The sequence below is a fragment of the Lolium perenne genome, chromosome 6, assembly GCF_019359855.2.
Source record: "Lolium perenne isolate Kyuss_39 chromosome 6, Kyuss_2.0, whole genome shotgun sequence".
Lineage (NCBI taxonomy): Eukaryota > Viridiplantae > Streptophyta > Magnoliopsida > Poales > Poaceae > Lolium > Lolium perenne.
In genome coordinates, this window is record NC_067249.2 from 173,512,679 (window position 1) to 173,529,749 (window position 17,071).

General features: G+C 43.7%; 1 protein-coding gene across 1 annotated transcript in view; it reads left to right on the top strand.

Annotated features, from left to right (window-relative positions):
* Window positions 1-10,571: 10,571 nt before the first annotated feature.
* The window catches only part of LOC139832564 (uncharacterized), a 49,606-nt gene continuing 43,106 nt past the window's right edge, over window positions 10,572-17,071 (top strand). The window contains exon 1 of the mRNA XM_071822349.1: window positions 10,572-11,565. Coding sequence (XP_071678450.1) covers window positions 10,572-11,565 — 994 coding nt within the window. The remainder of the gene's footprint in view (window positions 11,566-17,071) is intronic.

A 17,071-nucleotide genomic window follows, 5' to 3' on the forward strand; every position in this document is an offset into this window, starting at 1 on the left:
TGTAGCAACCTCTCCTTATCTTAGTTTTGTGTTTTATTGTGCCAAGTAAAGTCGTTGATAGCAAGGTTCATACTAGATTTGGATTACTGCGCAGAAACAGATTTCTTTGCTGTCACGAATCTGGGCAAAATTCTCTGTAGGTAACTCAGAAAATTATGCCAATTTACGTGAGTGATCCGCAGATATGTACGCAACTTTTATTCAATTTGAGCATTTTCATTTGAGCAAGTCTGGTGCCTCTTAGAAATTCGTCTTTACGGACTGTTCTGTTTTGACAGATTCTGCCTTTTATTTCGCATTGCCTCTTTTGCTATGTTGGATGGATTTCTTTGTTCCATTAACTTTCAGAAGCTTTGGACAATGTCCAGAAGTGTTAAGAATGATTGTGTCACCTCTGAACATGTGAGTTTTTGATTATGCACTAACCCTCTAATGAGTTTGTTTCGAGTTTGGTGTGAAGGAAGTTTTCAAGGGTCAAGAGAGGAGGATGATACAATGTGATCAAGAAGAGTGAAAAGTCTAAGCTTGGGGATGCCCCGGTGGTTCATCCCTACATATTTCAAGAAGACTCAAGCATCTAAGCTTGGGGATGCCCAAGGCATCCCCTTCTTCATCGACAACATTATCAGGTTCCTTCTCTTGAAACTATATTTTTATTCGGTCACATCTTATGTACTTTACTTGGAGCGTCTGTATGTTTCTTGTTTTTGTTTTTGTTTGAATAAATGCTTGTGTGGGAGAGAGACACGCTCCGCTGGTTCGTATGAACACATGTGTTCTTAGCTTTTAATGTTCATGGTGAAGGTTGAAACTGCTTCGTTAAATTGTTATATGGTTGGAAACGGGAAATGCTACATGTAGTAATTGGTAGAATGTCTTGGATAATGTGATACTTGGCAATTGTTGTGCTCATGTTTAAGCTCTTGCATCATATACTTTGCACCTATTAATGAAGAAATACATAGAGCTTGCTAAAATTTGGTTTGCATAATTGGTCTCTCTAAGGTCTAGATAATTTCTATTATTGAGTTTGAACAACAAGGAAGACGGTGTAAAGTCTTATAATGTTTACAATATGTCTTTTATGTGAGTTTTACTGCACCGCTTCATACTTGTGTTTGTTTCAAATAACCTTGCTAGCCTAAGCCTTGTATCGAGAGGGAATACTTCTCATGCATCCAAATCCTTGAGCCAACCACTATGCCATTTGTGTCCACCATACCTACCTACTACATGGTATTTCTCCGCCATTCCAAAGTAAATTGCTTGAGTGCTACCTTTAAACAATTCAAAATTTATTACCTCTGATTTGTGTCAATGTTTTATAGCTCATGAGGAAGTATGTGGTGTTTATCTTTCAATCTTGTTGGGAAACTTTCACCAATGGACTAGTGGCTTCATCCGCTTATCCAATAATTTTGCAAAAAGAGCTGGCAATGGGATTCCCAGTCCCAAATTAATTAATAAAAATAGACACTCCTCCATGGTATGTGATTGTTGGACGGCACCCGAAGGATTCGGTTAGCCATGGCTTGAGAAAGCAAAGGTGGGGAGGAGTGTCATCATAATAAAACTAAAATAAAAAGGCACTCCTTCATGGTATGAGATTATTGGCAGGCACCCGAGGATTCGGTTAGCCATGGTTTGTGAAAGAAAGGTTGGAAGGAGTGCCACCCAAAAATAAAATAAAATGGGAGCCGCTCTTTGAAGGTTTGTCTGGCAAGGGGGTTAGAGTGCCCACTACCATTCGTTGACAACAACAAACACCTCTCAAAATTTTACTTTTATGCTCTCTTTATGTTTTCAAAATCAAAGCTCTAGCACAAATATAGCAATCGATGCTTTCCTCTTTGAAGGACCATTCTTTTACTTCTATGTTGAGTCAGTTCACCTATTTCTCTCCATCTCAAGAAGCAAACACTTGTGTGAACTGTGCATTGATTCCTACATACTTGCATATTGCACTCGTTATATTACTCTATGTTGACAATATCCATGAGATATACATGTTACAAGTTGAAAGCAACCACTGAAACTTCATCTTCCTTTGTGTTGCTTCAATGCTTCTACTTTGAATTATTGCTTTATGAGTTAACTCTTATGCAAGACTTATTGATGCTTGTCTTAAAGTACTATTCATGAAAAGTCTTTGCTATATGATTCACTTGTTTACTCATGTCATTTACATTGTTTTGATCGCTGCATTCATTACATATGCTTACAATAGTATGATCAAGGTTATGATGGCATGTCACTCCAGAAATTATCTTTGTTATCGTTAACCTGCTCGGGACGAGCAGGAACTAAGCTTGGGGATGCTGATACGTCTCCGACGTATCGATAATTTCTTATGTTCCATGCCACATTATTGATGATATCTACATGTTTTATGCACACTTCATGTCATATTTGTGCATTTTCTGGAACTAACCTATTGACGAGATGCCGAAGGGCCAGTTGCTGTTTTCTGCTGTTTTTGGTTTCAGAAATCCTAGTAAGGAAATATTCTCGGAATCGGACGAAATCAACGCCCAGCATCCTATTTTTCTACGAAGCTTCCAGAACACCCGAGAGTCGCCAGAGGGGGGCCACAGGGGCCCCAGATGATAGGCCGGCGCGGCCCAGGCCCTGGCCGCGCCGCCCTATAGTGTGGTCGCCCCTTCGACCTCCTGACGCCACCTCTTCGCCTATATAAAGCCCCTGGACCTAAAACCTCGATACGGAAAAGCCACGGTACGAAAAACCATCCAGAGCCGCCGCCATCGCGAAGCCAAGATCTGGGGGACAGGAGTCTCTGTTCCGGCACGCCGCCGGGACGGGGAAGTGCCCCCGGAAGGCTCCTCCATCGACACCACCGCCATCTTCATCACCGCTGATGTCTCCCATGAGGAGGGAGTAGTTCTCCATCGAGGCTCGGGGCTGTACCGGTAGCTATGTGGTTCATCTCTCTCCTATGTACTTCAATACAATAATCTCATGAGCTGCCTTACATGATTGAGATTCATATGATGATGCTTGTAATCTAGATGTCATTATGCTAGTCAAGTGAATTTTACTTATGTGATCTCCGGAGACTCCTTGTCCCACGTGTGTAAAGGTGACAGTGTGTGCACCGTGTGGGTCTGTTAGGCTATATTTCACAGAATACTTATTCACTGTTATGAATGGCATAGTGAAGTGCTTATTTATATCTCTTTATGATTGCAATGTGTTTTGTATCACAATTTATCTATGTGCTACTCTAGTGATGTTATTAAAGTAGTTTATTCCTCCTGCACGGTGTAATGGTGACAGTGTGTGCATCCGTGTTAGTACTTGGCGTAGGCTATGATTATGATCTCTTGTAGATTATGAAGTTAACTATTGCTATGATGGTATTGATGTGATCTATTCCTCCTACATAGTGTGAAGGTGACAGTGTGCATGCTATGTTAGTACTTGGTTTAGTCGTGTTGATCTTTCATGCACTCTAAGGTTATTTAAATATGAACATTGAATTGTGGAGCTTGTTAACTCCGGCATTGAGGGTTCGTGTAATCCTACGCAATGGTGTTCATCATCCAACAAAAGAGTGTAGAGTATGCATTTATCTATTATGTTATGTGATCAAAGTTGAGAGTGTCCACTAGTGAAAGTATGATCCCTAGGCCTTGTTCCTAAATACTGCTATCGCTGCTTGTTTACTGTTTTACTGCGTTACTGCTGCTTGTTTACTGTCCTGGGCAAAGCACTTTTCTGGTGCCGTTGCTACTGCTCATACTTATTCATACCACCTGTATTTCACTATCTCTTCGCCGAACTAGTGCACCTATTAGGTGTGTTGGGGACACAAGAGACTTCTTGCTTTGTGGTTGCAGGGTTGCATGAGAGGGATATCTTTGACCTCTTCCTCCCTGAGTTCGATAAACCTTGGGTGATCCACTTAAGGGAAACTTGCTGCTATTCTACAAACCTCTGCTCTTGGAGGTCCAACACTGTCTACAGGAAAAGGAGGGGGCGTAGACATCAATACGTCGGAGACGTATCAGCATCCCCAAGCTTAGTTTCTGCTCGTCCCGAGCAGGTAAACGATAACAAAGATAATTCCTGGAGTGAAATGCCATCATAACCTTGATCATACTATTGTAAGCATATGTAATGAATGCAGCGATCAAAACAATGTAAATGACATGAGTAAACAAATGAATCATATAGCAAAGACTTTCATGAATAGTACTTTCAAGACAAGCATCAATAAGTCTTGCATAAGAGTTAACTCATAAAGCAATAATTCAAAGTAAAGGTATTGAAGAAACACAAAGGAAGATTAAGTTTCAGCGGTTGCTTTCAACTTGTAACATGTATATCTCATGGATAATTGTCAATGTAAAGTAATATAACAAGTGCAATATGCAAGTATGTAGGAATCAATGCACAGTTCACACAAGTGTTTGCTTCTTGAGATGGAGAGAAATAGGTGAACTGACTCAACATAAAAGTAAAAGAAAGGCCCTTCGCAGAGGGAAGCATTGATTGCTATATTTGTGCTAGAGCTTTGGTTTTGAAAACAAGAAACAATTTTGTCAACGGTAGTAATAAAGCATATGTGTTATGTAAATTATATCCTACAAGTTGCAAGCCTCATGCATAGTATACTAATAGTGCCCGCACCTTGTCCTAATTAGTTCGGATTACCGGGATTATCATCGCAATACATATGTTTTAACCAAGTGTCACAAAGGGGTACCTCTATGCCGCCTGTACAAAGGTCTAAGGAGAAAGCTCGCATCGGATTTCTCGCTATTGATTATTCTCAACTTAGACATCCATACCGGGACAACATAGACAACAGATAATGGACTCCTCTTTTATGCATAAGCATTCAACAACAATTAATTTTCTCATATGAGATTGAGGATATTTGTCCAAAACTGAAACTTCCACCATGGATCATGGCTTTAGTTAGCGGCCCAATGTTCTTCTCTAACATTATGCATGCTCTAACCATTAAATGAGTGGTAAATCTCCCTTACTTCAGACAAGACGGACATGCATAGCAACTCACATGATATTCAACAAAGAATAGTTGATGGCGTCCCCAGGAACATGGTTATCGCACAACAAGCAACTTAATAAGAGATAAAGTGCATAAGTACATATTCAATACCACAATAGGTTTTTAGGCTATTTGTCCCATGAGCTATATATTGTAAAGGTAGAGGATAGAAATTTAAAGGTAGCACTCAAGCAATTTACTTTGGAATGGCGGAGAAATACCATGTAGTAGGTAGGTATGGTGGACACAAATGGCATAGTGGTTGGCTCAAGGATTTGGATGCATGAGAAGTATTCCCTCTCGATACAAGGTTTAGGCTAGCAAAGTTTATTTGAAACAAACACAAGAATGAACCGGTGCAGCAAAACTCACATAAAAGACATATTGTAAACATTATAAGATTGCACACCGTCTTCCTTGTTGTTCAAACTCAATACTAGAAATTATCTAGACCTTAGAGAGACCAATTATGCAAACCAAATTTTAGCAAGCTCTATGTATTTCTTCATTAATAGGTGCAAAGTATATGATGCAAGCGCTTAAACATGAGCACAACAATTGCCAAGTATCACATTATCCAAGACATTTTATCAATTACTACATGTATCATTTTCTGTTTCCAACCATATAACAATTTAACAAAAAAGATTCAACCTTCACCATGAATACTATGAGTAAATCCTAAGGACATATTTGTCCATATGCAACAGCGGAGCGTGTCTCTCTCCCACACAAAGAATGCTAGGATCCATTTTATTCAAACAAAACAAAAACAAAAACAAACCGACGCTCCAAGCAAAGTACATAAGATGTGATGGAACAAAAATATAGTTTCACTAGAGGAACCTGATAATGTTGTCGATGAAGAAGGGGATGCCTTGGGCATCCCCAAGCTTAGACGCTTGAGTCTTCTTGAAATATGCAGGGGTGAACCACCGGGGCATCCCCAAGCTTAGAGCTTTCACTCTCCTTGACCATATTGTATCATCTCCCTCTCTTGATCCTTGAAAACTTCCTCCACACCAAACTCAAAACAACTCATTAGAGGGTTAGTGCACAATTAAAATTTACATGTTCAGAGGTGACATAATCATTCTTAACACTTCTGGACATTGCACAAAGCTACTGAAAGTTAATGGAATCGAAAAATCCATCAAGCATAGCAAAACAGGCAATGCGAAATAAAAGGCAGAATCTGTCAAAACAGAACAGTTCGTAAAGACGAATTTTATTGAGGCACCAGACTTGCTCAAATGAAAATTCTCAAATTGAATGAGAGTTGCGTACATATCTGAGAATCACTCACGTAAATTTGCATAATTTTCTGAGTTACCTACAGAGAATTAGGCCCAGATTCGTGACAGCAAAGAAATCTGTTTCTGCGCAGTAATCCAAATCTAGTATGAACCTTACTATCAACGACTTTACTTGGCACAACAATGCACAAAACTAAGATAAGGAGAGGTTGCTACAGTATTAACAACTTCCAAGACTCAAATATAAAACAAAAGTACTGTAGTAAAAACATGGGTTGTCTCCCATAAGCGCTTTTCTTTAACGCCTTTTAGCTAGGCGCAGAAAGGGTGTATCAAGTGTTATCAAGAGATGGTGTATCAACATTACCTTGGGCTATGCCCTTACCTTTCTTGTTATTTTTCTTACCTTTTGATTTAGGGAATACATGTCTTCCCTCCGGTGTAGAGGTGAATTTCAGGGTGCCTTCTCCCATATCTATGACTGCTCCCAATAGTTTCAGCAGGGATCTTCCGAGTGTGATTTGTCCTGTTCCTACACATTCAATAACAAGATAATAAATGGATATTGTTCTTCCAAGAATGGTTGTATGCACACCTGCGGCTATTCCCTTAGGGATTATAACAGAGTTATCAATAAGAGTTATTCCTTCTCCCCCTTCGACAAATCCCCAAAGTTTCAAAGATTCATGAATACTCTTAGGCATAAGGCAAAATTCAGACATAATATCACAATTGGCATGAAGAGTTTGATCACCGATAACAATTTTAATAGTAGGATCCCATAATGAAGGTTCAGAGTTCACTAAAACTTGTTCAAGACGGTTACGAACATAGCGATAGTTGTCATTCAAGCGAGATGCACTTGTCTCAAGAGTGTTTAATCTATTATAAATGCTAATAAGGGCTGAATCAAAGTTATTAGCTGAATCATGTGATGCAACCAACTTCTTTATGGCATTAAAAGCTTGATCCCCATTGCAATGAAGGAAATCTCCTCCCACTAAAGCATCCAAGGCATATCTATAGCGAATCATAAGACCAAAATAAAAGTTACTAAGGAGCAAACTTAGAGTCATTTGAGGTTCAGCTTTACGATAAGAATCAAAAATTCTGGACCAAGCATCTTTAAAACTCTCCTCATCCCCTTGTTTAAAAGTGAAGACTAATTCCTCCGGTGAAGAAGTAATAGGTGCAGAACTAGACATGGTAACAAAAGTAAAATGCAAGTAACTAAGTAAAATGCAAGTAACTAATTTTTTTGTGTGTTTTTGATATAGAGTATGCAAACAAGACAGTAAGTAAAGTAAAACTAGCAACTAATTTTTTTGTATTTTGATTTAGTGCAGCAAACAAAGTAGTAAATAAAACAAAGCAAGACAAAAACAAAGTAAAGAGATTGGAATGTGGAGACTCCCCTTGCAGCGTGTCTTGATCTCCCCGGCAACGGCGCCAGAAAATCTTCTTGCTGCGCGTGGTTGACGTATGTCTTTTCCGTTCAACACGCGTCCGTTGGGAACCCCAAGAGGAAGGTGTGATGCGTACAACAGTAAGTTTTCCCTCCGTAAGAAACCAAGGTTTATCGAACCAGTAGGAGCCAAGAAGCACGTTGAAGGTTGATGGCGGCGAGATGTAGTGCGGCGCAACACCAGGGATTCCGGCGCCAACGTGGAACCTGCACAACACAACCAAAGTACTTTGCCCAACGAAATAGCGAGGTTGTCAATCTCACCGGCTTGCTGTAACAAAGGATTAGATGTATAGTGTGGATGATGATTGTTTGCAGAAAACAGTAGAACAAGTATTGCAGTAGATTGTATTCGATGTAAAAGAATGGACCGGGGTCCACAGTTCACTAGTGGTGTCTCTCCCATAAGATAAATAGCATGTTGGGTGAACAATTTACAGTTGGGCAATTGACAAATAGAGAGGGCATGACAATGCACATACATGATATGATGAGTATAGTGAGATTTAATTGGGCATTACGACAAAGTACATAGACCGCTATCTAGCATGCATCTATGCCTAAAAAGTCCACCTTCAGGTTATCATCCGAACCCCTTCCAGTATTAAGTTGAAAACAACAGACAATTGCATTAAGTATGGTGCGTAATGTAATCAATAACTACATCCTCGGACATAGCATCAATGTTTTATCCCTAGTGGCAACAGCACATCCACAACCTTAGAACTTTCTGTCACTGTCCCAGATTTAATGGAGGCATGAACCCACTATCGAGCATAAATACTCCCTCTTGGAGTTAAGAGTAAAAACTTGGCCAGAGCCTCTACTAATAACGGAGAGCATGCAAGATCATAAACAACACATAGGTAATAGATTGATAATCAACATAACATAATATTCTCTATCCATCGGATCCCAACAAACACAACATATAGCATTACAGATAGATGATCTTGATCATGTTAGGCAGCTCACAAGACCCGACAATGAAGCGCATAAGGAGAAGACAACCATCTAGCTACTGCTATGGACCCATAGTCCAGGGGTGAACTACTCACTCATCACTCCGGAGGCGACCATGGCGGTGAAGAGTCCTCCGGGAGATGATTCCCCTCTCCGGCAGGGTGCCGGAGGCGATCTCCTGAATCCCCCGAGATGGGATTGGCGGCGGCGGCGTCTCTGGAAGGTTTTCCGTATCGTGGCTCTCGGTACTGGGGGTTTCGCGACGAAGACTATATGTAGGCGGAAGGGCAGGTCAGGAGGCGTCACGGGGGCCCCACACGCTAGGGCCGCGCGGGCCCTCCTGGGCCGCGCCGCCCTAGTGTGGCAGCACCCCGTGGCCCCACTTTGTCTTCCCTTCTGTCTTCTGGAAGCTTCGTGTGAAAATAGGCCCCTGGGCGTTGATTTCGTCCAATTCCGAGAATATTTCCTTACTAGGATTTCTGAAACCAAAAACAGCAGAAAACAGCAACTGGCTCTTCGGCATCTCGTTAATAGGTTAGTGCCGGAAAATGCATAAATATGACATAAAGTATGCATGAAACATGTAGATATCATCAATAATGTGGCATGGAACATAAGAAATTATCGATACGTCGGAGACGTATCAGTCGCGGCCTTTTGTCGCGGGCCGTATTACGACCCGCGACACCCCTTTTGTCGCGGGTCGTAATACGGCCCGCGACAAAAGGGCCATGCCTATATATATAGACACACAGTCAGCCCCCCCACCTCATTTTTTCCTTGGTGGTAAAGGTGGAGGTGTATGCTAGCTCATTTTTTCTACATGTGCACAAGAGGTGTTTGATGGAATGCTTGTGAGAGGGATGCCACTTGATTTTATTTGATAAGATTTCTCCTCTTTTTGATCCTAAAAGGTTAGCAACTATTTTCTCGACTGTATATGCATAGTCCGTACAATACTAATTTTAGCAAAGTGATTGCATCTGATACATATATAATTGTACTTATGATGCAGATGAGTCATCCATGGATGTACGGTAACCGATGTGCTCCCGCTTTCAGAGAGGGCGTGAATTCTTTCCTGCTTGTGGTCGAGGCCAACAAGTTGAAGCAAGGTTTTATGTGCTGTCCATGTCTAAAATGTAAGAACGAGAAGGATTACTCTTGCTCAAGAGACATTAAGAGCCACCTGCTTCGGTTTGGATTCATGTCCAGCTATAATGTTTGGACCAAGCACGGAGAAGAAGGGGTTATGATGGAAGACGCCGATGAAGAAGAAGATAATGATGACCAATACCGATCTATGTTCTATGAATGCGATGATACCGCAATGGACGACAATGGAGAAGAAGGAGGTGAAGAACAGGCATCAGATGATCCTGTTGATGATGATCTTCGTCAGGCCATTTCTGATGCAAGAAGAGACTGTGGCATGGATAAGGAGAGGTTGCAGTTCGACAAGATGTTAGAGGACCACCACAAATTGTTGTACCCGGGTTGTGAAGATGGGCAGAGAAAGCTGGGTAGCATATTGGAATTGCTGAAATGGAAGGCAGAGGTCGGTGTGACTGACTCGGGATTTGAGAAATTGATGATAATATTAAAGAAGCTATTTCCAAGAAATAATGAATTGCCCGTCAGTACATATGAAGCAAAGAAGCTTGTCTGCCCTCTAGGATTAGATGTGCAGAAGATACATGCATGCATTAATGATTGTATCCTCTACCACGGTGAGAAGTACGAGAATTTGAATAAATGTCCGATATGTGGTGCGTTGCGGTATAAGATCAGAAAAGATGACCCTGGTGATGTTGAGGGCGAGCCACCCAGGAAGAGGGTTCCTGCGAAGGTGATGTGGTATGCTCCAATAATACCACGGTTGAAACATTTGTTCAGAAACAAAGAGCATGCCAAGTTGTTGCGATGGCACATGGAAGAACGTAAGAAAGACGCGATGTTGAGGCACCCCGCTGATGGTCGGCAGTGGAGAAACATCGGGAGAGAGTTCCCGGATTTTGCAGGTGAGGCAAGGAACTTATACTTTGGTCTAAGTACAGATGGCATGAATCCTTTTGGGGAGCAGAGCTGCAGTCACAGCACCTGGCCCGTGACTTTATGTATCTACAACCTTCCTCCTTGGTTGTGCATGAAGCGAAAGTTCATTGTGATGCCAGTGTTTATCCAAGGCCCAGAGCAACCCTGCAACGACATTGATGTGTACCTAAGGCCATTAGTTGATGAACTTTTGGAGTTGTGGGCCAAACCAGGTGTACGTGTGTGGGATGAGCACACCGAGCAAGAATTTGACCTACGAGCGTTGCTATTCGTAACCATCAATGATTGGCCTGCTCTTAGTAACATTTCAGGACAGACAAACAAAGGATACAACGCATGCACACACTGTTTAGATGAGACTGAAGGTAAATATTTGGGAAAAAGCAAAAAAGTTGTGTACCCGTACAATCGCCGTTTCCTTCCGCGCAAGCATCCCTTAAGGAAAAAAGGAAAGCATTTCGATGGCGAGGCAGACAACCGTCCGAAGCATGTCCCCCGTAGTGGTGGTGATATATTTGACATGGTCAAGGATTTAAATGTTATCTTTGGAAAGGGTCCAGGTAGTCGACCTGTTCCGAAAGACGCCGACGGACACGCGCCCATGTGGAAGAAGAAATCTATTTTTTGGGAGCTAGAATATTGGAAAGTCCTGGAAGTCCGCTCTGCAATCGACGTGATGCACCTGACCAAGAATCTTTGTGTGAATATTCTAGGTTTCCTGGGCGTGTATGGGAAGACAAAAGATACACCAGAAGCACGGGAGGACCAGAAACAACATAAAGGACGAAACGGCAATCATCCAGGGAAGTTTGAAGGGCCTGCCAGCTACGCTCTTACCAAACAAGAGAAGGAGATCTTTTTTGAAGCCCTATTCAGTATCAAGGTTCCGTCTGGTTTCTCGTCGAATATAAAGGGAATAGTAAATATGAAGGAGAAAAAATTCCAGAACCTAAAGTCCCATGACTGCCACGTGCTTATGACACAATTGCTTCCGGTTGCATTGAGGGGACTTCTACCAGAAAATGTTCGACTAGCCATTGTGAAGATATGTGCATTCCTCAACGCAATTTCTCAGAAGGTAATGGATCCAGAAACTTTGTCAGGATTACAGGAAGATGTGGTCGAATGTCTTGTCAGCTTCGAGTTGTTGTTCCCACCATCCTTCTTCAATATTATGACGCACCTCCTCGTTCACCTAGTTGAAGAGATTAGAATTCTCGGTCCTGTATTTCTACACAATATGTTCCCCTTCGAGAGGTTCATGGGAGTTTTAAAGAAATATGTTCATAACCGAGCTAGGCCGGAAGGAAGTATCTCAAAGGGCTACGGAACTGAGGAGGTCATTGAGTTTTGTGTTGACTTTATTCCTGACCTTAAGCCAATTGGTGTTCCTGAATCTCGGTATGAGGGGAGGCTGACTGGACAAGGCACACTAGGAAGGAAAGAAACGGCGTGCAGGGACAAGATTTCTTTCAATCAAGCACACTACACAGTTCTATACAATTCCAGCTTGGTGGCTCCGTACATCGAGAAACATAAGAATGTTTTACGAGAAATAAACCCGGGCAAGCCCCATTCATGGATTACACGTGAACACATGAATACCTTCGGCAGTTGGTTGCAAAGACATCTCATCTTTTCCATCGAAGCGGACACCACTGTTGTAGAGCAGTTGTACTTGTTGGCCAGTTTACCATCTTCAAACATATGTACATTCCAAGGGTACGAGATAAATGGAAATACATTTTACACGATCGACCAAGATAAAAAGAGCACCAACCAAAATAGTGGTGTCCGCTTCGGTGCAAAAGACGAGAATGGGCAAACCACCACATATTATGGATACATAGAGGAGATATGGGAACTTGACTATGGACCCACTTTTAAGGTCCCTTTGTTTCGGTGATGGGTAAAGCTCAGCGGTGTACATATAGACGATAAGTACGGTATGACAACAGTGGATCCCAACAATCTTGCATACATGGACGAGCCATTTGTCCTAGCCAACGAGGTGGCTCAAGTTTTCTACGTGAACGACATGTCTAGCAAATCGAGAAAAAGAAATCAACAAAATAATACATCAACGGAGGAGCCAAAGCGCCACATGACATAGGCATCCCCGATGGGCCTGCCGAAGATAGTACCCGGGGTTTACTGAAGGCCCACTACTCGAAGAATAAGAAGATTCAGAAGCCCAAGATATTGTTAAGGAAAGATAGAGTTGTAATAGGAAGCATTATTTGTAATCTTGCGGGATGAGTTAGAAACCTTCCCGGACTCTGTAACTTGTACAATACGAATCCCTCGGCTCCACCTCCTATATAAGGGGGAGTCGAGGGACAAAGAAATCATCGAATCATTGTCTCTCAAACCCTAGTTTTCATAATCGTCGAGTACTTTTCGGCTGAAACCTTCGAGATCTACTTGCCCTCTACTTCCAACTAAACCCTAATCTACAACCTGTAGGCATTGACAAGTTAATACCTTGTCAATTGGCGCTGTCTGTGGGGATTAGAGGCAGCAAGGATCTGATCTCGATGGCACGTTCAAGATCGTCGACTTCGTCAACTGCAAGCAACGCGATGGATCGAGGTAAACATATCTCAACTGGTCCTGTCGATTTTGTTCCTCACCCGCCCTCCCGTTTGGATGCATATGCGTATCTGGAGGAGCCTATGGAGATGACGTTCGGAAGATTTCACTTTCGCGTCGAGAAAGAGGGAGCGTATCGTGTCGAAATTCCGATCTCGTCGGGATTGTCGGCGGTCGATTCCGATTTTTCGAACTCTACATCGTCAATCGAGTCAGGAGAGGAAGAAACTTCGTCGTCACGCTTCATCAGCACTAGGGCAAGAGAAAAGCTCGCCAAGATCTTCAATGACATGTCGTTTGAGTCATCTGCGGACTCCTATATAAGCGATGACTCAAGCAGTGTCGACAACTTCAACTTCATCGACAAATCCACTACAGTGGGCAAGGTCTTCGCCAATCTTCATGATGGTGTCACCAAACCCAGCATAGATCTGAATACAAAGTATCATCAGATTTATGTCATCGGAGAGCCAAGCCGTGACCAGGAGGAAACATCTGAGGCTTTCGACGATTTGGGAAATCCATACGTCGATCCCTCTGATTTGCGATGAGGTCTAGGCAACAAATATATCGGATCTGAACCTCGAGATAGAGTTCAACTTCTGCAAGTAGCATGGGATAGAGCCGCAAGGGCTATGGATGGCTCAGAACCAATGGCTACCACAGCCACGCCAGAAGAATTGCAAGCATATCAATATAGGCTCGCACGAGCTGCAAGGGAATTGGAAAAACAGACAGCTGCTTTAAACAGAAGAAAAGAGGCAGCCTCTGCATCGAGCAGGCGAAGGGCAGAACTGAGTCGACAATCTGGAACTTCGGGTGATAGCTACAGGGAAGCTCGGAACAGAGCAAGATCAAGGTTGCAAAATATACCTGAAGGAGAAAGAGGGCACTTGGTTCAAAACCTCGACATGTCTTTTATGTCAATAGACACGAGAGGGAACATCATCCCCAAGACACCAGAAGCTGGGTATATGGCGACACAAGCTTTCATCCTTGCATCCAGGCCACCCCCAGGAGATCCAAGGGAGGCATTGTATAACATGGAAATGGCAGGAGTTGGAGCCATGGGAACGGCGTTTGCATCAACACCCCCCGAAGCAACAGCAAGGCAAAATAGTCCACGACCTGCGGCAGCAACAGCAGCAGCTCCCGAAGGACCAAGTGGAGCAAGAGACACGGCAGCACAAGCAAGGGTCGACAGAGCGCGACAAAGCAGAAGGGAACATCGGCATTCCCCAGAGTTAAACGACGAGGATATGTGCGGTTTGCCATGCTTCACGAGGAGAGTCCGAAAAACTCGAGTCCCTTCGGGATTTAAGTTGCCTGATAACTTCAAAAAATTCGACGGCCTGCAGGATCCAGAGGATTGGCTAGTTGATTACCTCGAGACGGTGAAGCTCACAGGAGGGACTAGAGCAACAGCTATGCAAAGCATCCAGGTGCATTTGAGTGGAGCCGCGCGATCTTGGATAAAGAAACTTCCTCCAGGATCTATCGATAGTTGGGATAGCTTCGAGGATGTATTCGTCAAGAATTTCCGGTCTACCTGCAAAAAACCTGCATCACTAGAGGAACTGAGGGCGTGCCGACAAAAGCCAGACAAGCCAATGAGAAAGTATATCCAAAGGTGGAATATCATCAAAAACTCGGCAGAGAATATATCTGACGAGAGAGCAATATATGCGTTTGTCGCAGGAATCAGGCGAGGAGATTTTGTCGAGGATTTGGGGAGAACCAATCCAAAGACAGTATCTGCATTAATGGAGATAGCAAATAGATGGGCAGATGGAGAAGATGCTGTTCACAACAAACGGCATAGGTCACCAGAGGAGGACCACGGCCGAAATTATCAAAGTAGGCGAAGATTTCCTCGGCAGTACTCAAGCTATGATGCTCCAGGACAAATCTCGGCTGGCTTCCGAGCAAGCGTCGGAGGAAACAATAGAGATGATTACCAGAGGAGCAATGAGCAACGAGGCGACAATAGAGATGACTCTCGAAACAATAGGCAAAATACCGGGTCAAGGTTCCAGAGGCCTTTCGTGTCTCCCGAGGAGATGATGAACGGGCCGTGTCAGATGCATTTTTTCCTCGACAGCAACGGAAAAAGACAGTCAGGACATCTCCAGAAGGATTGTCGAAATTTCCAGGCAATGCTAAGGTGGGCAGGGCATGCTAATGCTCAGGCAGCACATAGAAATCCTCGAGAACCCAGGAGTGAGATTCACTTGCCACCTCCTCCCGCGATTACGGACGAAAATCGACATCAGCTCAGAATAGCGGCAGCACCTGCACCACCGCCTTATGTTGATCCTAACTCTAACGGAGCGGTCTCAATGATTCAGAAAGGAAGGCCATCCAATAGAGCTCAGAAAGTAATCTCGCGACAGGTGTTCATGGCAAAAAAAATGCCTCCACCAACAGTCGAGTATCTTAATTGGTCAGGGCAAGATATTGGCTTCACCATAGCGGACCATCCACAGCAAGTTCCTCGACCAGGGCAGTCAGCACTCATCTTACCAGCAGTCATCGCAGGGTTCGACATATCTCGCGTGTTCATAGATGGCGGTAGTAGCTTAAACCTTATGTACGCAGATACATTAAGGAAGATGAACATATTGTAGGATAACGTTGCATAGAAAACAAAAAATTTCCTTCCGCGAACACGCAATCCAAGCCAAGATGCAATCTAGAAGACGGTAGCAACGAGGGGTTTATCGAGTCTCACCCTTGAAGAGATTCCAAAGCCTACAAGATGAGGCTCTTGTTGCTGCGGTAGACGTTCACTTGCCGCTTGCAAAAGCGCGTAGAAGATCTTGATCACCGGCGCCACGAACGGGCAGCACCTCCGTACTCGGTCACACGTTCTGTTGTTGATGAAGACGACGTCCACCTCCCGTTCCAGCGGGCAGCGGAAGTAGTAGCTCCTCTTGAATCCCACAGCACGATGGCGTGGTGTCGGTGGCGGTGGAGAACTCCGGCGGAGCTTCGCTAAGCGCGCGGGAGCTTATGGAGGAGAGGGGGGCGGCTAGGGTTTGGGAGCGGGTGGCCGGCCACTTGAGGGGGGCGGCCAGGTTGTGGTCTTGGGGTGGCCGGCCCCCTCCCCTTGGCCCCTCATTATATAGGTGGAAGCCCCAAGTGTTGGACTACAAGTCTCCGAATAAGACCCGAACCCAAAACCTTCCATGTGATAGGGAAACCTACCCAAGGTGGGAATCCCACTTGGGGTGGGATTCCCCCCTTCCATGTGTGGGGGGGGTGGCCGGCCCCCATAGGGGGAGTCCACTTGGGACTCCTCCCCCTCTAGGGTTGGCCGGCCATGGAGGTGGAGTCCCTCCAGGACTCCACCTTCCTTGGTGGTTTCTTCCGGACTTTTCTAGAACCTTCCATAGAACCTTCCGGATCATATTAATTCACATAAAATGACATCCTTTATATGAATCTTATTCTCCGGACCATTCCGGAACTCCTCGTGATGTTCGGGATCTCATCCAGGACTCCGAACAAATATTCGAACTCCATTCCATATTCAAGTTCTACCATTTCAACATCCAACTTTAAGTGTGTCACCCTACGGTTCGTGAACTATGCGGACATGGTTGAGTACTCACTCCGACCAATAACCAGTAGCGGGATCTGGAGATCCATAATGGCTCCCACATATTCAACGATGACTTTAGTGATCGAATGAACCATTCACAT